We start from the raw sequence: 22068 nt of genomic DNA on the forward strand, positions 1-22068 counted from the left end.
GACATCCATACAACTATACTACAGAAAACATTTTTCGTCAAATTACAATCTGGTACTAAAAATATCATACCCTGTTCGAAAGCATAGACTGTAAAAGGTTCGAAAGTTGCCTAGGACTTTTCCATAGCCTATTGTCTATATATTTTTTTGAATTATATACTATTTCTTTTTGATTTTGTTAGCAGTCTGTCTGTGGCTAAGTGCAAGTTATTTTAAAACGTGCAGTATGTTGATTGGTTGGTTAATTTCTGGCAATGCACTGTATTTTTTATTTTAGCTCATCATGGACTTCATGAAAAGGAATGAATTGCTATAAGAGCTGCTGGTAGATACATTTAATTGACATTTAGTGTGATAAATTCCACTATGAAACCACTGCATTGTGAAATATAGAGTCTATCAGTAGTTTAAGTGCCAATCATGGAACTCTTCCCAACCTTTTCACTTTTATTTTGAAGGAGAGAACCATAAACTTCCGCCTTACTTCCGGTAAGAGCGTCTCACATGCTAGCTGCCTCTCGTCGCCGTTTACCGGGAGGAAGAATGGGCAAAAGTGTGTTTAGGTGTGTTGAATGTAACGAAGAAGCAACGGAGCTGCACCGGGATTACAGTAATGGGATCTTGAAGATAACGATATGTGTGCGTTATTTATTGATATCATAAATTAGCTTTGGTCGCTGTTCAATGTTACTGTTTATGCTGAGGATGCTTATGCTAGCTAACCGGTTGCAACTGTAACCTGCCAATATATCTTATTTCTCTCTCATAAAACTGAATTATTTTAATAGTTACACATGAAGGTGAATGTTTATATAAAATTTAAACGTTAAACATTTTGTCATATTGTCTGTCTGTGTACAGCTATAAGTTACAGTATGTTTCTCAGGTGCACCTGTACCTGAGGCACCAGGACAGGTTGTTTGACAGGTTGTTTTGGTTGAACAAGACGCAGCATTTCCTTTTATCCAGCCACAGCTTGTATCATTTCAGCGCAACAACATGTAAATCACTGATAAGTAAGGGACTGTGTGTGTGTGTGTGTGTCTGTGTGTGTTTGTCTCCAGGAGTCCTGCCAAAAGCCTGTGGACAAGTACATAGAGTATGACCCAGTTATCATCCTGATTGATGCCATTTTGTGCAAGACGCAGGCTTTCAGACACATTCTGTTCAACACAAACTTGAATGTGAGTAACCTCGACCGTTTTAACTGTACGAATTCATATGACCAACAATCTAACAAATATAATATGATGTTATATTCTACTAATTCTGAGCCCATATCAGAGCTTCAGACATTTTGCCCCTAAAATTTGAGACCGTGCAAGTACATTTTTCATGTGCAACCAGTAAATTTGCTATTTTTCTTTTACACTGGGGAAATGTGGAAGCAGGGACTCAAATAATCTGGAATCTGTCATTACAAGTGGCACGCTAATGTTTGAGGATGATGAATGAAAAGGTGAATAACGAGAGAAATGTGAATATTTGCTTTACAAGTCAGTTTACGGTTTGCACTCCTAAATGTTCTGCTTGCACTCCTAAAATTGTAAGTTAGGGGCCACTGTGCTCCTTGTAAAAAGTCCTTGCCCATATCCAGATGTTCATTATCCAGGTGCTGTCATGAGTTTCAGTGTTTGTGTAGGCCTATGTTTTGTTCTCCCTTTCCTGTCCAGATCCACTGGAAGTTGTGCGTGTTCTGCCTGCTGTGTGAGGCGTACCTCAGGTGGTCCGTGCTCCACGGCTCCGAGCAGAGCAGCGACCCCGCCGACATCATCAGATACACCAAGGAATGGCAGTTTTACGGCATGTTTGGACTGGCCGCCCTCGGTAAGATGTTACCATGTTAACATTAGACTCTGTTTGCATCGTAATGTGGAATCACAGACTATACATCAGTGTATGAATGTGTTTCATAAAGAATCATTTTCATAAAGTCTCTTTTTTTTTCCCCCTCTATGTTTCTCCTGCAGAGCTGTCGGCGTTCTGCGGCACCGTGCTGTGGTTCCTCTGGGTGGTGGTGGGGCGTCTGCAGGGTGGGACCCTCCAGCTCAGCCTGCTCCTCAGAGCCCTGCTGCTGTCCTGCTACGGGAAGATCCTCCTCATCCCCGCTGTCATCTGGGAGCACGACTACTCCCCGCTCTGCCTGGGCCTCATCAAGCTGTTTGTGCTGACCTCCAACTCCCAGGCTATCAGAGGTAGGAGGAGGAGGAGGACACAACCTCACACTCATCTCCTGGGCTGTTAATTAACAAATCATTTGTTTTTTTTCTGTCAGTCCAGCACTTTGTTCCAAGTATGTCAACATATTTCAGTTGGATTTCCATGATATTTGAACACATGAAGTCATTTATGGATCCCACAGGATGAATTGCAAAATCACTCGTCTCTCTGCTGCCATCATCAGGCCAAAATGTGTAGTACATTAAAGGTCCAGTGTGTAATATTTGTCAAGGTTTATTGGCAAAATCTGAAGATATATATTTGTATAAGTGTATAATTGCTATAAAGTAAAATCCATTTGGTTTTCATAGCCTTATAATTCTTCTTTTGTATATACATAGAGCAAGGGTCTTGCTTAGAGAGTGTCGCCATCTTGCGCCGCCATGTTTTTACGGAATGGAAAATCCAGCCAACCAGAGAGCACGTTTCAAGAGTTTCACATTCATAAATAAACAATAGAATTATTTAATAGATAAATAATAGAATCTGAATGCTAGATGTCACTGTTTTCCCCTCATTTTACACACTGGACCTTTAAACGTGCAGTTTATAAAAGTTTTTCCAAGCATTTATCTTGTTTTTTATGCAGAAACCATTGAAAAAGCCATTATAGAACAATTTAACTCAAACGTTTAGGCAGTTTTATATAAATACAGTAATAGATAGATAACAGTAGTAACCAGTGCAGAGACACTTGGCTATTATAACAGTGTTAACAGACACATTATTATCTTCAGTCTTTATTTTCAAAGTCAAAACGTTTTTACATTCACCCAAGACTGAACTCCAGAGAGGAACAGAAGAGACTCACAGTTAATTTTTTTTTTTTTTTTTTTTTAATTGGATGAGTCATTAGTGTCGAAGCCGAGCAGCTTGTACCATGTGAGACATCAGGGACGTGTTGGTGCCTCATTCTTCAGGCAACATTGAAAAACACCAGCAGGTGGCAACTAACTCTGCCTTTGTTGGAGAGTCCCCGTGCTGATGACGACAGAGGGACCCAGACTTTCGAGATAAATGCCCTTACATAAGAAAAAAAGGGTTCGGGTCCATGTTTCTTGTGTGATATAATTGTTCCCTCGGCAGCAGCAGCAGCAGACGCAGCAGCAGCTCTGGAAACATAAATCTGCTCATTGTGTTTGGCAGCGAGTCTGTGCACAGCGAACAATGAGATGTTGTTGAGTGATTTATGGTCTGCTGCTCTGATGAGCCGTTTCTGTTCGACTTATTAATAAAGAACAAGTTTCAGTCCGACCGACGCCAAGTGCAGTGATGGAGCAGGTTCAGGCCGTTCTCCACTGTCCTCTCCAGATTATATAAAAGTCCCTCTTTAATATTGTATTGACTTTATGTCTTATGCATCTACATAGCAGTGGACTGGAAGGTGCTTGGTCACTGTGAGGGGATAGAGTTGCAGCTTTTTTTTGGTTTCTTCGCTGTGTTATTTAGACTTTTAATCGTTTAAAGTCACTTTTTATAACAAAAACAAGTGTGATATGAAAGATACACACATAATAGACAAACATGTAAATGACAACATGAACAACACACACTTGTAGAGAAGGAATGTGTTTACGAAGTGTGTTTTTCACAGTTTATATGTGATGCAGTTGTATGTATCTGAATTTGAATATCATTTTAGCAAAGATATAATGTAAATAATGAAATGAAAGAAGGAAATATAATAAAGTTAAAGGGATACTTCACCAAAAAATCGATACTTCACCAATCATCTACTCACCGTCATGCCAAGGAAGGGTTTGGAGAACTGTCTGAGTCATCAAAACGCTTTAGGAGTTCCAGGGGGGGTCCGGCTGGCAACGGATTTTCATATAATGGCGGCGGATAGAGTTCACTTTTGAATCGTCCAAAACACACACTATGAAACATCCAGATACCTCCATACTGCTCGTCTGTACTGACCCAAGTGTCCTGAAGCCACAACATGAAAAAGTTGTTCGGAAAAAATGTATTTGATCTCTGTTTTTAGTCTTGTTGTAGCAGTAGCTCCCAGTGGCTGCATGAGATTTGCTGTGAGATGTTCTTCTGTATTTACATCATGCATCCAATGGTTTACAACGAACATCTCGCAGCAGGACACTTGGGTCAGTATAGACGAGCAGTATGGAGGTATCTGGATGTTTCATAGTGTGTGTTTTGGACGATTCAAAAGTGAACTCTATCCGCCGCCATTATATGAAAATACGTTGCCAGCCGGACCCCCGCTGGAACTCCTAAAGCGTTTTGATGACTCTGAAAGTTCTCCAAACCCTTCCTTGGCATGACGGTGAGTAGATGATTGGTGAATTATCGATTTTGGGTGAAGTATCCCTTTAATAATGATGAAAATGATAAATAATAGCACAAAGAGGATAACAATAATATTGTAGAATTATGCTATTGTAAAACAGAATGATAATAGATTCAGATTTTGCAGCAATTTTGTGCAAATAAAAACTTGTTTTTTATTTCTAATCCCTCCTATTTGTCTTTGTCTTGCAGTGATCCTGAACAGCAGCCGGCGCCTGTCGCTCCTGGCCGTGTGTTTGGGCCTCCTGTCAGAGATCTGCGTGGCTCAGGCCTGGAACAAAGTGTCATGGAGCCTCCAGGACGTGTTGATGTTTGAGTGAACGTCGGTTCTGTGAGTCGAGACACTGACGTCACTCCTCCTCTCAGGGATGAACAGGTGACGGTGGACGACGGCCTGTGACGGAGCGAGGCCGTTTTTTTTATCGAAGCTTCTGCACACGAGGCTGGAGACGAAGCTGGATTCTTTGAATTGTCTTCTTTTAGTGTTTTTGTCATTGTTGATTGCAAAACAACTGGAAAACACGAGAAGCTTCCCGTGTGGCTGAAATTCACCGAACCAAATGTCTTAATGAACAGGTTACGAGTTTACTAAATGTTACACAACAGATAGGAGATTTATTTTTTCAGAAAATGGTGACGGCTGAGGGAAGATTCAGGAGAGTCCATGTGAAATGAACAAGTGAGAAAAACTCAAACCGAAGATGTAGGAATGCTCTAATCTCATTTTATATCTTGGTTTCAAAGTGCACAATAAGCTGCAAGCCAAGACTCCACTGAGATGTGTCTTTAATTTGATTATTTTCTGAAGAAAAGCCCAGGAGAGCGGCTCTAACGTGGGAACGTCTCATGATCTAAATTACTGCTGCTGCAACTGCACGTGCTCCGAGTCCAGGGCTGCTCTCCAGGAACGGCACAAACACAGACCCCGAGGCTGTAAATTGACAATAAGTACTTCTCTGTTTGGACAGGACCCAGCAAGCACTCCTCACATTCTTTAGCTCACACACACACTCATGAGATAGATGTTGACACACAGGCGAAGTAAGTCAGACCTTATTGAGCTTCTTATATTTACTCTTGTAACCCGACCCCATGGACATAAACAAGGTAGAAAATTAAAAGTGAAAGAATGCGTATGAGCCAAAAGTGATAGAGAGGCGTTTACATCCAACAACAACTCCTTCATGACAACATGTAGAAACAGCGCTCAGAAAAACATGCAAACTAAAGACGTCACTCTAAGTCCAAACCCCAAAATATGTCATTTATGATCATATTCATCAAATATATGACCTTGTTTTTTCAATATTTGCCTCATGGTTGACCTAAATGATTATTTTTCTATCAATTATTAAATAAACTGCCAGTTAAGATTTGCCAGAACTACCTCCATGTTTTTTTTTTCCTGTATTTCCAAGTGAAGGTGAAGCTAATGAACTGAACATTTAAAACCATCATACAGCACTAATAGACCTAAACTGACATTTATTAAAGCTGGAGTTTATGTTCTCCAGGCCTCACTCTGATATCTGATCTGTGAAAACCACTTTGAGACACGTTGACCAGCTGCAGCTTCTGGAACGAGTCTCAAACACAACAATGTTCAGACCGCATCAGCCGGCCATCTGAGGAATGATGGGAATTTTACTCACCACAGTTACAGTTACCTACAGCATGAGGGCAGGGGGGTAGAGGGGGTCTCTGTAGGAGTCACTGCATTGTGTTGTTTTCTGTCCTGTCATGAAATGCTGAGAAAGTCGCACACATGACGAGAGGCGAGGCCGAATTCTTTTTGAACAAAACCATCTGTGGCTGCCGACGGAGGACACACCCTGAGAGATGTAGTGGTGTTCCTCCACACCCTGTCACACACACGTGTGATTGACAGTCAGCGTTTTGTTTTGTTTGTTTTTTTTAAGGCTGCGGCGACGCCTTTTAAAACACTTTTATTGCTGAACAGATTGTCCTCCTTTTGTTTCTAATGGTGCAGAACGTTTTCATCTTCCACTGTCTGTCAGAGCCGAGCATCCTCTCGTTGTTTCTCACATCAGAAACGTCTTGATAAGAGTAAGGAACATTTTACACATGGATTTCTAAAAAAATTAATAAATCTGTTTAACAAAGACTGATATTTGCTCTAAGATTTTTTATTGATATACAGTACTGTATATAGATAAGTTCACAAACATATGTAACGTATACTAAACATGCATACCGGTAATATAAACATAAACAGAGCCCTGTCCTTACAACATATTACTGTACCATTCAATAAGTATTGATTTTATAAACAACCATATATGAAATAAAAGTAAAACAGAACACATAAAAGATTAAATTAGCAAGAAGCAAAAGCATAAACAAAAGTATAAATGTATTCATAGAATCTAAACCTAAATATAAGAGAGGTTTTATGTAGCATAACATTTCTGACCACATCCTGTCGTAGAATTAACAGAGTGATCTTTGACACCACAGAGTTGCACCATGACTGTTTTGTGATTGATTTACTGTTTGAAATAGCTGTGGTGCTCTGTCACAGTCCGGCCCTGATCGTTTGGGAGGGAACATATGCTCCTCTGATGAATTATGTAGGACAAACTTTGCAGAGCGAGTTGCACACAGTTCAAACACACAGTAAATCAAACTTTAAACATGTGCAGCCTCCAGCTATTAACAACAAGAGAGAATATTATAATGTTTATACTGTAGTTGCTGCGTTTTGATTCTGTGCATGTTTACATGGCCGTTTCATAGGGGAGAAAGGTGATTACAATTCTATAGATCCACAGTACTATGACCCACAAATACCCCCAGTAGCCTGATGTTTCTATGCAAAGGGCGATTGGCAGTTTTCCTATCGCATCCACCTGACGGCAAGGTCTCGTCCCACAAGCACAGGGCCTTCGTACTGGCTGGGACCGCATGGCCTGGGGCTCAGACTATGTGGCCTGGGGCTTGCACCATGCACTTTATTACACAGTCATAACCCAATGATTACACATAAAAATGCCTAAAATGTGGTTTAACATGATGAATAAACTGATATTAGATCATCCTGTATAATACGGAATCATCCTGTATTGAAAAATAAAATGCAAAAGACGGTTTAAAGTTGAATTTTTAATATTTATTTCCTAAGCCTATAAGAGTATGTTTTAAGGATGGGAAATTATTAACGAATAATCGAATAGTCATTCAATGAAAAAAAAAAAATAGCTCATGAGATATTCTCTGTATCCACTCTCGCTGATGCAACGTGAAGGTGCGTTCACGTACCAAAATATGGTACTGTTTGACTTCACGTGAATCGATACTCGGTACTTTGGTGGGAATTTGGTCGGTACCAATAAAAGTACTGAATTCGGTTCCCATTTCTAGTGATGACAGTTCTAGGGACCCCAAGCCCAATATGACCCACAGATACCCCCAGTATCTAATGTTTATATGAGAAGGGTGAATGGCGGTTTTCTTATCGCGACCACCCATTGGCTGAGACCACGTGGCCTGGGGCTTGGACTGTGCACTTTATTACACAGTCATAACCCAATAATTACACATAAAAATGCCTAAAATGTGGTTTAACATGATGAATAAACTGATATTAGATCATCCTGTATAATACGGAATCATCCTGTATTGAAAAATAAAATGCAGTGTCCCTTTACTGAATCAATACAGGACGCTTGTCGCTCACCCTACTTAAATTCAACAATACGCTTTCACATGCTGTGTATGAAATTAGAAACAAGAAAAACAAAAGTATCCTGAGACACGAAGAAGTGTTAAATCAGAATGACTGGCAAGTTTTCTGTTACTGTTACTCACTGTCATTGTTGATACAAATATAAAATGATAATAGGCTACATAGTCAATGAAAAAAGGGGCCCACTTAAGTATTTGTCAGGGGCCCCAGAATTCCTAGCAACAGCCCTGCCGTATACATGTATCTTTATATATATGTGTGTGTTGGCTCTGCGTGTTGTTACAGGTCGGTGAATAGCTGAGGAGAAAACTCACCAATGTGGAATGCCTGTTAGTGCGTCCTCACCCTGGGTGGATCTGATATAGTGTCTCCATGTGTGAGTGTGTAAAGTTTTTAATGCACAAAGTCACAATAACAACAACAAACCAGAGATGAATGAGTGTTTTCACAGGTCGACAGCTGCAGAGATGCTGAAAGAAGCGATGCAGCTATACTCCATCATCTCTGATGACGCACAACAAGAGTTTAAACAAACACAGGGAGTCAGCTTCGATCCTCCTGCAGCTAAGAAAAATCTCTTCAAACAAACGGCTGAGAGTTTCTAAATGTGGAGTCTGGAACGTGTTGGTCAATTACTGAGGCATGCAGCGGTTTAATCTGAGTCTGACTAATCAGATTTACAGTAACAGCAGTCACCTCGCAGCCAGTTACCGGGTCTGGACCAGGACCAGGACTCAGTGTGTCGGAGCCAAGGGACCAGATCAGGACGATAAGACCCACCTGGAGTCGACTGCAGCTCAGGCTGAGACAACAACGACAATGACGAGCTGCCTTCTACTGAAGATGTGTCTGGTTTTATTGATCAGAACCAACAGACTGCAGGTCACAGCTGATGTTGTTTATCATCTGATGATCAATCATTTGTCTTTTCCATAATAAAAACAAAAGGTGATCAATAGGCTCTTTGGTTATTTCATAGTGACGCTGCTCCACCCAACAACCCAGTGTTTGCTACTTGTCACTAAACTACATTCATACAACAACAGGCATGCTGCACTGAGGGACACATTATATAATATGATATATTTCAGATTTCAGATTTATTTTTTATTTTTTTAAAATGGGAACAGTAGGCTACATATTGATGGACATTGACATGTAAATATGTGGGATTATAGCCAAGTGATTTCCATCCCCAGTCCCATTGGCAGGTTGATGTTAGACATTAAAAACAATGATGATAAAAAGTACAAGAGGCAGGACTAGGACAATAAAACACCTTGACATCTTACACGAAACATATATGAACGACATAAACCACCAGTTAACTGACCAAAGACGGTCGTATAATCGTTCAATTATCAGGAACAGGTTGACACACAAACACCTGTATGTCCTGACCTGGTCCCACTGGAATAAATAGCCTAAATCAACACAAAGGAGACAAAAAATGGCAATAAAAATCAGATTCACACAGAAAAAGTGACAGAAAATATCAGTTGTTTATATTAAAAAAACAAAAAAACACCATTTCATAGGAAGAAGCTCAGTTTTCGTGCATGTTCCATGTTGTTGTGATGAACTGCAGCCTCTCTCTGCTGCCCGGCTCGGATGTGGCAGCCTGTCCCCTGCGGAGAGAGTGATGCGCACCTTGGATTTGCTCGCTCAGTCAAGATTATGTTAATCTGCTCTAATCTCCTAACAGACGCTGAGGCAGGCAGCACGAGACCAGAGCAGAGCACAGAGCAGAGAGGGAAAACACGGGATTCACATCATGCACTCTGAAGAACTGCCTACACAGAAGGCCCTATATACTCTATATATATACATATGAAGAGGATGTTTAAAATAGTGTGTTTTGTTTTTCTGTTCTGTGGCTTTTAATTTGAAGGCAGATCAGCTGCAGTGCACTTTCACTGATTTGCTTTTCACTAGTTTCCTGAATTCAAATGAAAATCTGTTGCAACCAGACAAAAAATGACACATATGTGGGAGAGACTCTGAACTCGTGCCATTTTTAACATCCTGCACATATGGACATGAAACAATAGTTGCATGACCCATTTTCACTCAGTCTCTCAGGGAGGTTTGGGAGAATTTAAACAGAGCCTGTCTGAAAGTATAAACAGTGTTATCGTCATCAGTAATTCATCCTTGTGAAGTTCGCAGTGTGAGGAGCCGAACGACATCAAAGCCCCGGCACATCCTGCCGCTGCAGAAATGATCAATTAGAGAGCAAATGAGGAGCTGCACCAGCATGGAAGACACACTCACAAGAGCCAGAAATGCAGATTGGTGCATTTAAATGCAGGTCAGAGTGAGATGCATTCAGGAAAAAGAAGGAAAGAAAGAAAGAAGTAGGGCAGCAGAGAGAGAGGAGGAGGAGGAGGAAGAGGAGAGCTGCAGTTTGGCTTGAAAGAGCTGCTGAGGAGGTTGGTTCAAATCCTGAGGAGTAAAATCATAGTTAGTGTTTTATATCTTGTTGTTTTCACCATTTTATGACAGAATATCTGAAAAGTTTTTGATAGAATGACATGAAATTTAATCTAATAGACATTCATTGTCCCCTGAGGATACATCGTTTCCTCTGCTGTCACCAGGAAGTTGAAATGTATGTGTTTCAGTGAAATTACATCATTACTGGATGAAATCTGATCAATACACTCAATGCTAACTCAAATAAATTGATCCCCTGACATTTTGTCATATGTAATTAGATAAAAAATACAATTTTATGCAACGTTCTTAATTGTAAACTCTCAAAAGAAACCCAGACAGATGTGTTTTTTTAAAGAGTACAAGGTTCCAGATGTTTTCCCAATAACTTGGAAAATTGTATTTCTAACAATAACCTTCACAAAGTCTCGAAAGGACAAACTCTTAATGTGGTTTATGGATCTCACTTCCACCGGTTTAGTTTCTACTCTGAACAGTGAAATAAATAAAAAAGAAGACGCAAAATCCACACCATGAAAAGTACAGGATCACTTTATTAAATTAATATCAGTATAATAACTATGAGAGGAAAGCACTGAGACTAATTGTCCAAAGAAACAGTAGTATGGTCATTCATGGATTAATTGACAGTAATGATGGGTAATGAATGAATGAATGAATGATGGTAACAACAACAACAACAGCCTTCACACATGTTCTCTGAGTTACTTCTGTCTATGCAACACAAAATACATCAAAAGCTTATTTTTTTCCCACTATAGAGATTTAATGAATGATTATGATATAAAGTATAAATATATATAAGTCAAAAAGACATTTCATGTTCCTGGTCTCATTCAGTTTTACAAATTTTAACAGCTATAGCCAGTACGTAGAAAAATTGGATTATAATCTGTCGATGCTGATTATTGGCTGCAAAAAAAGAAAGAAAAAAGATCTGTTTATTGATTTATTGATCTGAAAATTAAACGGATGTCTCAACACAGGGGCTGCCGTGGAAGAAGTTTGTGTTTAAATGAACATTTGAGGTTTTTTTCAGGTGGCTAAAACATAATCCCTCTTATTAAATAACATCTTTAGTCAAGGTGTTGTAGATTCAAGCGTCTCAGTTTGCACCCACCCACTCTTTGTAATAATAATAACCACGAATGCAGGGGTGTGAACACTGAGGAATGTCTGATTTACAGCAATACTCGCCATTTAAACCACACTTGTTGTGTTTGCATTGCATTCTGGTCTATTGAGGCCACTTTAGAGTAAGAAAAAACCTCCTGATTGTTCAAAATTTGGTGCAAAATAAAGGAAAAAACACCAAAATCTGACATTTAACAACTCCCATACAAATAAATCAACTATTGCTTATTATTAATGAGGGAGCGTGGCGTCATATTTTGTACATTTAAATAACAATTGTGTTGAAATAGTCAAAGAATTTCTTTTTTTTTCCCCCCAGACAACACAAACACTTAGCCACGAGTTTAACCCTGAGAAGGCATCACCACGTTACAGTTACACATCCAATAATCTTATGAAAATAGAGAGAAAGATGAAGGGGAAGGGGAAGGGGGGGTTGTTGTAGAAAGTAGAAAACACACACTATTCAGCTGCTACTGTTACGATACTGGTTAAACCTTGCTGGTGTTTCAAAGCTCCTTTTGTGCTGGATTTAGATACAGTTGTGTAATAAAAGACCGAGTTCAGGAGGATAAAGGTGGTTGTAGTTTTTTTTTTTTTTTTTTTGAGGGGGGGAATTGAAAACAAACAAGTGCAGAACCTATTTGAGGCTGAAATCTGCAAGTGACATGACTGATTTTAAGGCTGTTACAAGTTTTAGGAGGTTAAAGCTGCAGCATGTAGACAGTTAGCGATGATTTCTAACAGATTGAAGGACTGTTTCCTTGTCAATAAAGTGGAAAAAGGAACCTTAGTACATCCAAATGTTAATCAGCTCTTTATGGGATTTTCTGGATTTGTATTCAGGGCATAATACACAGGTTGGTAACATTTGGTAACCCAGACGTTGAGTCATCTCTCCACCGGTGACGTCAAACACCAAATCTGCAACGCTACAGGTAGCGGCTTTAAAATCCAAGTGCATGTCAAACAATAAAACAGTTTTTAAAAGGCACTAATTGTGTAGACATCCAATAAAAAGCCTGGGTCCAGACTTTGTTGGGTTTTTTTTTTTTTTGTACAAATATTTGAAACGGCATCAGTTAGATTGTTTTAATCCACATGTGCTTTGAGCTTCAGATTAGCAACAGATTTCTGTTCCTGACAGGACATGAAAGATCCAGAAGAACAAACAGAGCGGGCAGACATTCAATCCAACATATTAGATAAAAATAATAATAATATTATAATAGTAACAATAAAGCCATTGTATTCTGTGGAGGCCTTTGATTCAGTTTGGTGGGTTATTCATAAACTAGAACAGGATTATGGAAACCAACAGGGAAAGTTTTCAGACTTCAAAATGAGGAAAAAGGACAAATAACCTTCACATGTTCGGTTGTTGTTGTACATTTTAGAGAAATAATTTGACATTTTGAGAAATATGCAAATACACTTTGTCATCTCACCTTCATCTAGTTCCACATATTGATCTGAAACGTCACCTTTAAAATTGCTGGTAGGTGGATTTTGTTATTGCCACTTCCTCCTCTTTCCAGTTATTATGCTAAGCTAGGCTAGGCTAGGCTAGGCTAACCAGCTGCTAGCAGTGGATTCACAGTCTTCTTAGGCAACAACAAAGCTAATAAGCATGTTCCCAAAATGTCACACTACTCCTTTAACACCACACCATTGTAATAACCACTGTATGTTTTTGCTGTGACGGTGTTCAACCACAAATAAACGCTTTAGACTTTCATACGTCAGTCAGTCAGTGATAACAATTTCAACAACAAGCAACAAGCGTTTCTTTAGAAATGAATCATTTTCCTGTTATCAGACTGAAAACATCTGTGTTTTTGTGAGTGGGCTCAAGGCAGAGTTAAGTGTCCGACTCATCTGATCATAAAAACATTCTTAAAAGACATCTGATTTTTTTTTTTTTAGGTAACAATGAAACCATTCATGACAATTGAAGTTTTCTTTTTCAGCACCTTAAACCGAATACATTTCATTTTGAGTGCTGTTAACTTTTCTTTGGTTTGTGTTAAAGACACACACAGAGAGAGAGTGGCGGACCAGTCGACAGAACGGATGACGTCATATGATCTATACAAACACAATATCAACACATTAGTGAAAATATCAACCTTCTCAGAGCGATGGCGGCTACCGACTGTATTGCAGTTTGAGCTTTGAATGTTAAAGGAAGACCACGCGGACCATTCATATGAGTATTAACATCAGTAAGTTAAGTATTATTCACACATCCAGACGTCGGCGCCGGTCGTAGGATACATGACGCAGGACGACGGCAAGAAGAGAGACCTAGAGTTTGAAGTAAGGCTGTGTTTGTGGCGTGTCGATCAAAACCAGAGTTATCGTCTCAGTGAACTGGAAGGTTTTGTTTTTTAATCCATATGCGTACATCGTATCGCATAACAGAGAGAAACCAACTTGCTGTTACAATCTTATTATTAGTGACCAGTTTGGAGTATTAGATCGTCCCCAACACCACCGTTAAAGGACGAGGCTCAGATACTTTACTTCAAAGGGATATTTCAACATTTTGGCAAATTCGGCCATTGCCATAATCCCTATAGTCATAGCAGTAGGTTCGTTACCTTTAATTGATGGTGCAAGCTGTTTTTAGATCAGTGGGGCAGAGACGCAAGCTGCTCAGAGCTACGCTACGGAGGCTAATGGGATTTACCTCGAAAACAACAATTACCTCATAGTGTGGTGAATGTGCAGGTCAGAACTTGTCCACCAGAGTGTTTTGGAGTTGTTGGATTGTGTATTTGATGAGTTTGATGAGGGGAAAGCCCGGAAATAACGCGCGCTGTGCAGAACTCACGTCTCTTCCCCGCCGATCTCAAAACAACTTGCACCGACAATTAAAAAGGAAATGAACCTACTCCTAAAACTATAGGGATTATGGCGATAGGCGAATTTGCCAAAATGTTGAAACATCCCTTTAAAACAGAAGCTTGGTGCTTTGCAGATGTGATGAAAACACTGATATATCATCAATTACATCCCTCGTGAGTGACGCGTCTTTAAATAATGTTCGTCCTGCCTGCTCGGAGTCACGGCAGCAGAGCGTGCGTTGTTAACATGAGTCTAGTTGAGGATACAAAGCGTTATATAAAGTACCCTGTATTCAGCTGATACCTGCTGCTGCCAGGTTCAGAGCTGCAGCTACAGCTTTGTGTTTACACTGTGAGTGACGTGTGAAGGCCGCAGAAGGTCAACACACACTGTGACCCAAACACAACTTTTCTGTTGATTAACCATCGGTGTCACAGCTGTAAACGACAGTACGAAACAACTGGCAAGTGCAAAGAAGTTTCTCAACTGTGGGCGACTTTTATTTGAGAGAATATATATATTAAGAATACATGGAAATGGATGTTATTTTCAATTGCAGATAATTTGTTTGCACTTGCTAGTTTGTTATGAAGAGGATAATTATCATTTTTTCTACAACTTAGGTTTTATTTTAATAGTTTTGGCTGCTGTTTCTATTGATTATAATAACACTGCACTCCACAATGGTATTGTAGAGATTTTTGTAGCCCTGTCCGACTTGTTTCGTTCCCAGATCTCCACAGTTAACTTGAGTACAGTCAGTGTTGTCATTGATAGAAACGATGGCCTTAACTATGCAAAATACCTGAAGCTGTAAAAAACCAGAGTTCGAAGTTGCTTGATCCGAGCCGCACTGTTTCATTCAGTCACGTCACAGATGTCCATCGTGTGTTGGAGCGGTGACGGCTCTGCAGCACGATACAGGTGCACCGACTGGGCTTCCAGGTGCAAAAACAGCTTCAAACTGTTTCCAGCATTTTGAACATTTTCACATTTTCAGAGCAGACACCTGCTCCATCTGAGAGGCAAAAAAACCCCAAAAAACCGTTGACCTCATTCTTGTAAATAAACGTCAATCAATGCTCGCAAGCATTTACACACTGTCAACAGGTACGAGGTCGACTCCTCCTCCTTCTCCATTCTTGAGGTCTGACGTCAGCTCAGACCTTCTGGATTTACATAAATGAGCAACACACACACACACGCACACGCCGCTTGCTCCAACAAGTCGATCATCTCTTTGCACCAACATCGATCGCAGCGTTCAGGAATCCCGTCGTCTGTGTTTGCTTTTAAAAACCCCCAACGTCTGGGATTTCCAGCTTGTAAATACTTTTTACCCGTGTGCCTGGGTATACGGCTGCAGCACTAAAAACGTCCGTTGAGAGTAACAGGAAAGCAAAATATCTTGTTATTTATATTATATAATAAATAAAATAATAAAACTTTGTTCATATATTTTGAATATGTTAAAAAAAAAAAACGTTTTGCCAAAAAAAGGGGGGGGGGGTGACCGTAGCAAAACCACTTGATACAGAAGCAGCAGCAGCAGAGCTGGTTATAAAAACAAATGCATTGTAAATATATATTGCCTAATTCTGAGTATACGGAGTCTTGGATACAATTCATCTCAACTCCTGAGTGTTTGACGGGGTGTTAGTGAGCAGGACACCTCGGCTGCTCAGCTCCACAGTCTCATGAAGCTCCTGGTCACGCTGCAAAAAAACTAAACTAAACAAAAACTTTCTGCAGCACAAGCAGGTGCACGATTCCCCCGAGGAGGAGGAGGAGCACGAGTGAAGCCGGAGCTGCTGCTTTACATTTACAGTCTATTGAGGTCAAGTCTGGTCTCCAACTTTTTCCTCCAGCTCCACTTCAGTCCGTTACACCCCCCCCCGTGCCCCCCCCACCTAAAAAAAAAGTCTCTCCGTCTGCAGAGAAGTGCTGAGAACGAGGCCTCAGATGGTGACGTGAAAGGAGTCCCAGCTGTCATCTTTGCCGACGCCGCTGCTGCTGCTTCCGTTCTTGGCCGCCGCCGCCATCGTCGCCGTCATCCCGTCCCCGGCCTCGCCGTCCGGCTGCTCCCCGGTGGGCGTGGCGCCGGGCTCGGGGTAGTACTCGTCGTCCTCGTCGAAGTAGCCGTTCTCCATCATGCTGAGGCTGGAGGCGGCGCTCAGGTCCTGGCAGCTGCCCTTGTACTCCTGGATGGACTCGTGCAGCGACCACAGCTGGCACAGCAGGGACATGTCCTGCTGACGCAACCCCACCTGGACGGAGCAGAGGCAGGGTCAACACTTCATACAAAATACAAACTATGATGGATAGGATTTTTTAAAGGGTTGCTGTTTAAGAGACCCCGAGGAGTTTGCTTTTGGTTATAAAAGAGTCTCATATTAATGTGGATGAATCTACGTTACCCACACTTGGTAATGGGTCCATTTTCGATAAATATATTGTTTTGTCTTTAGTTATTTTGATATTATTATTTAGTGGTCGACTCGCCCAGCACTTCCTACACCGCCGGAGCGCTAGTTGGCATCGTTTATGGTCGGAACTACGACGGTATCTGATCGTCTTCAAACCTCCGACTTTCATTCTTGATAATGAAAACAATCTTGGCAAATGTTTTCACTTTCATCCGTCTTGTGCCGGTCCAAGAATTTCACCGTGCGTACTGAGTGTGAAAACACTTCGCTTTCCGAAAGTCCTCATAGTCCCTTTAAGTTTTTAAAATTTTTTAAATATTTATTCAAGTTTTTTGTTTAGTTTTTTTTCTTCTTCTTCTGGTACCACTGCTTGCAAGAATTAAATAAATCAAATCAAATGGCCTTGCTTTAACTAAGATATCATGCTTTTCTAATGTTTATTATTGCATGTATTGATGATTGACAGTTATAATTGCCTTTATTTATTCTTATTCTCTTTTTTTTTTTTTTTTTTACATTTTCTTTGGTGTCTAATTACTTTGTGTCTGACTGGTGCAAAGTGTTTTAGCTGCAATTCTTGTCATGAAAGTTGCTCTATAAATAAAGTTTGCTATTATTATAAAGCAAAATAAGCAATCTTCTTCTTGGCAAACAACTTAAAGACTGATGGACTATCAACATAAAGGCTAATTCTTCATTTTAATCTGAATATCTTTGCGCAGTAAACATCTTTGAGTGGACTGAACAAAACAACCTCGGTATGTTTGGTATGTCCACTGATAAAACTTCACAATCTTTCCTGCAGATAACCGACAGCTGAATTATCTTTCTCCGCAGCTCCTATCTGATACTATGACGACATGTGTAACATCACAAACTTGAGGATGAAACATGAGTGTGTGTGTGCGGACAGAGGCTGTGGAGGGGCATTTCTGCTGCATACCACTCTGCTGACAATGCAGCACGAGCCGACTGACTGAGGGGTCACTGCTCTGTCTTCCAAACAAATCACACTGGGCAGATATGCAAGTCAGAGTCGCTTCAAACAGCCGACACCGAGCTCTGCGCTGTGTAAACTAGGGGAGCGGCTTTGAGTTTCCAAAATATAGGACACCGACAACTTATTAAACAATGTGAACTGTGCAAACTCTACTCACTCTTAGTAATACATTAACAGCGACAAAGCACTAAGCCTGGAGCTGGAGACTTTCCACAGGGGGGGGGGGGGGTGAGGTGAAGCACATGAGGAGGCACCAACAGGATTTAGCAAAACAACAGGGTTTGAGTTTCAGTAACAGTTTTGTGACTGTTTTCATCTGAAATGACTGGATGTGGAGAAACGGGGCTATTGTTGTGTTTTGACTAAGAGCCACATTATCATAATGGAGCAGTCTGCTTCTCGTATGAAAATCCCTGCTGCTGGCGAGGGTGTGTAGAAGAGTATAAGTGTCTTCTTTTGGTTGCACCTCACTAAATAATAGTAATATATCATGTATTGGTGCACTACAGGATTTGGTGCAGGCTCATGTGTCATGGAAAAAAAAGAAGAAGAAAGAAACTCAAGCTAAAAGGTATTAAATTAGGGCTTAGGATGAAAATGAGCACAAGCCTAATGGCTTAATTTGTCTCATCCAATGCAAAGCTGCCTCCTGATCCTGCTTTCTCCTGTGAAGGCAAGGCAACGCAGTATTATTAGTAGGCTATAGCCTGTTTTTACAGTTTGTCTCAAAGGGCTTCACACAGCATCACTGCAACATCCTCTGGCCTTAAACCCTCACTTTGACTTTGGGAAAACTCCCAAGAAAAGCCTTTAAACGGGGGGAAAACATGGAGAAACCTCAGGTTGAGACATGCAATAGATGTTGTATACAGTAGACTAAGGAAAACACTTTACAACACAGAATATAGGAAACATCTCCATCATGCCAGACTCCATTTTTAAAAATCACGTTTCTATCTTCCCATGCTTACAAACCACAGTGTCTGCTAGGCTGCATATTAATAATACAGTCTGATAATCCTACTTTTGTTTTCCAGCATTGGAAAACACACAAAATAATTGTTAATAAATAATTATTTTTTTGCAATCAGATCTGAATGCACAAATCTAACCCTGATTTTATTCAGGCTGGTTTGATTGTAATATCCTCCTCCTCCTCCATTGAAAAAAAAAAAACTCCCAGTGGGCTGTTGCAAAAGAGGAGATCCATGTTTGTACCTTGATATTTCATTAATCTAATGTGGTGCATGGTAAAAGGTTTATACGCCGAATCTACCAGTAGGTTATAACAAGTCATAAAAAGCCTTAAATTGTGGGTAAAGTGTTGGTTAAGTTGGAGAAAAACCCAAACAACTCCAAAACTAGCACAGTTCCTCGTGGGAGTCAGTCAGTCTACTCTGCACCATCAGGATTAACGGGGGTGAGGAAGAAAAAAAAACGGAGCCACATCACTTTCTTCTCTCTAAAATGAAAAATATTACCATTTCTTTCCGCAGCAGAGCCAGGGCAGCGTCCAGGTTGGCCGGCTTGTTGGCCAGCAGGTTGTCGGCGTTGTTCCTGCCTCGGCTCAGGTCGTCCTGGATCATGGTTTTCTTCACATACATCCGCTCCATGTCTCTCCACGAGCCGCCGCTCGAGTTCAGCAAGCCGCTCAGGCTCTTCGGCAGCGGGGGCAGACCCTCGATGCAGGCCATCCCCCCCGCCGTACCGTTCGTTGACTTACCATTCATCGTCTTTTATGTGTTTTCTTTTTTTTTTTAGTGAACGAATAAGAAGAAAGGTTCAGGGTTTTTTTTTTTTCCTTCCCCCCCAAAAAACAGAAATAAAAGTGTTTAGTCCGTTCAGTTCAGTTCAGTTCAGTCGCCTACAAACAAACAAACACTGTGTGGACGAAGCAGCAGCGACCGTCTCGTCTCTTATACCAAACATCCAGGCAACGGCAGTGGTTTTCTCTCTCCGCTGCTCTGGGGCGGCCAGGCAGCGACGCCACGTCAAGCTCGACGTAATGATGTCATAGCGTTTCCGGTACGTTAACAAAATAAAAGCACCTGAGATTAGGTTAGTGTCGTGTAAGTGTCGTGTACATGTGGAAAGAAAATTGATAGATATTTGGTGGTTTTGTTATAGATAGATAGATAGATAGATAGATAGATAGATAGATAGATAGATAGATAGATAGATAGATAGATAGATAGATAGATAGATAGATAGATAGATAGATAGATAGATAGATAGATAGATAGATAGATAGATCTAGTCTAGTATCAGTGGGCCTCATTCACGAACCGTTCTTAAGAACAAATTTGTTCTTAAGTCCTACTTACGAAGTTTTTACGAAGATTGTGGCATTCATGAATGTTTTCTTATCCAGAATTTGTTCTTAACTAAGAACAAAATCTACGAACAGTCAGGAGTATACTTACGCACTTTTAGGTGCTGAGACTTCTGCAAAAATAACCGATTATAGCGTTTTCTTTTGTTCTGCAGTTGTATGACATTATATGATTTGAATAAGAATTATTTTCTTATCTTTTATGATGTTTTTAATAATCATATATATTAATAATAATAATTGACAAATCATTGCAGTCTCTTAAAAAACATTATAGACACTTAATTCATATCATATCTTTTTTTTTGGGGGGGGGGGCATACAGCTGCCGATATGATTTTTTTTTTCCTAATTGCGGGCTGCAACAGTGCACTTACTGTAAGTGTTCACACTACACACAACTGTTTTTTTTTCATATGTGATAATATGATGATATTTATGATGGCACACGTGAGAGTGTGGTCTCTCTGATAACAACCCGAAGAGCTGCATCCACTGCTGACGCTACTAAATATAGCCTAAATATAAAAATATAAAATAAATATAAGCTTTTTGTTTGTTTCTTTGTTTCATTCCTGCCGCAGTAGCGCCACGTCACTACTTAAGTTCTTTTTACGTTTGGAGTCTGGTGCTCCCTCCCAGATTTTCATTTGAGCATTTCAACTTTCTTTCTCACTTCACCTTCTCTGCTCAGTGCCTGTGGGTGCTGTGTGCACACGGCCCTGCAGTCTCATGCCCTTTTACGGGCATTGATGGGGCTGTTACCTATGCTAATCCTATGTTAATTAGACTCACCTGGCACACGCCCTCAACTTACGAGGAGATGGCATAAGAACACAGCTGCGAACAATTCTGAGGCTTACGAACGCGTTGATGAATCTGACGTAGGGTTTTCTTAAGGAACCTCTTAAGAACAACTTAAGAAAGAATCTAAGAAGGTTCTTAAGAAGATATTGGTGAATGAGGCCTTGTCTTTACATTTAGTATCACTGTCTTACATAACTTGTTGTATGTCACTGTACGTCAAATTAACTGTTACTTTGTGGTATGTCATTGCTATATATGTTAGGCCTACTGTCTCTATTCTTCTTTTCTCTTGTGTCACTGTTGTCATATGTGCTTTTATTGTCTATATTTTAATGTTATACTCCCCCTTTCCCTTGCCCCTTAGGAGGTCTTCACCTCCTACCAGGCCATTGCCTTAATAAGAATGTATTCTTAGCAATTCTTGTCTGGTTAAATAAAGGTTTACTACTACTACTACATAGGCAAAATAAACAAATAAATAAAGAAGCCAATAAAAGCCCTTAAAATCATGGCATATCCTTACTTATCTACGACAGAGATAAAGCTCATTGTTTTATTTTCTCTGTGTTGTATTTCCAATTATTCATTAATTTACATTTTGAATTAGATGTTTTTGCCTGTAAGGATGTAATGTTTAAGGGATGAGTAGGCAATATTATGTAATGTGTGTGTAGATTATGTTGTGATGCTTCTTTTGTATATACTAGACACAATATATACTGACTATGACTAATTCCAGACAAATAAAACACATGACACGTGAATGTGAAATAAATCAGGCTGAAACTAAAACTTTTCTGATCAATAGATCTCCCTAATACTTTCT

The 22068-nt window shown here is 40.2% G+C and overlaps 2 protein-coding genes across 2 annotated transcripts; one reads left to right on the top strand and one right to left on the bottom strand.

The window, feature by feature from the left end:
• Nucleotides 1–479: 479 nt before the first annotated feature.
• arv1 (ARV1 fatty acid homeostasis modulator) lies at nucleotides 480–5702 on the top strand. The gene is made up of 5 exons (XM_085771228.1): nucleotides 480–639; nucleotides 1065–1184; nucleotides 1674–1827; nucleotides 1971–2195; nucleotides 4723–5702. Exons 1-5 carry the CDS (start codon nucleotides 505–507, stop codon nucleotides 4848–4850), a joined length of 762 nt encoding a protein of 253 aa, XP_085627354.1. The 5' UTR covers nucleotides 480–504; the 3' UTR covers nucleotides 4851–5702.
• Nucleotides 5703–11206: 5504 nt separating this feature from the next.
• Nucleotides 11207–19880, bottom strand: fam89a (family with sequence similarity 89 member A). Its single transcript, XM_085770357.1, has 3 exons — nucleotides 19585–19880; nucleotides 13445–16944; nucleotides 11207–13406 (listed from the first exon to the last, which is right to left on the bottom strand). Exons 1-2 carry the CDS (start codon nucleotides 19831–19833, stop codon nucleotides 16636–16638), a joined length of 558 nt encoding a protein of 185 aa, XP_085626483.1. The 5' UTR covers nucleotides 19834–19880; the 3' UTR covers nucleotides 11207–13406; nucleotides 13445–16635.
• Nucleotides 19881–22068: the final 2188 nt, after the last annotated feature.

This window comes from Trachurus japonicus, chromosome 24 (assembly GCF_045865225.1).
Source record: "Trachurus japonicus isolate A0001 chromosome 24, Traja_1.0".
Taxonomy (NCBI): Eukaryota; Metazoa; Chordata; class Actinopteri; order Carangiformes; family Carangidae; genus Trachurus; species Trachurus japonicus.

Excerpts from the sequence above, each read along its gene's own strand:
- arv1 (XM_085771228.1), top strand. The coding sequence starts at position 505 with ATGCTAGCTGCCTCTCGTCGCCGTTTACCGGGAGGAAGAATGGGCAAA. Across the intron at positions 640-1,064 it reads TCTTGAAGATAACGATATGT|GAGTCCTGCCAAAAGCCTGT; the intron begins GTGCGTTATTTA and ends GTTTGTCTCCAG. Across the intron at positions 2,196-4,722 it reads CAACTCCCAGGCTATCAGAG|TGATCCTGAACAGCAGCCGG; the intron begins GTAGGAGGAGGA and ends TTTGTCTTGCAG.
- fam89a (XM_085770357.1), bottom strand. The coding sequence starts at position 19,833 with ATGAATGGTAAGTCAACGAACGGTACGGCGGGGGGGATGGCCTGCATC. Across the intron at positions 16,945-19,584 it reads CTCTGCTGCGGAAAGAAATG|GTGGGGTTGCGTCAGCAGGA; the intron begins GTAATATTTTTC and ends TGCTCCGTCCAG.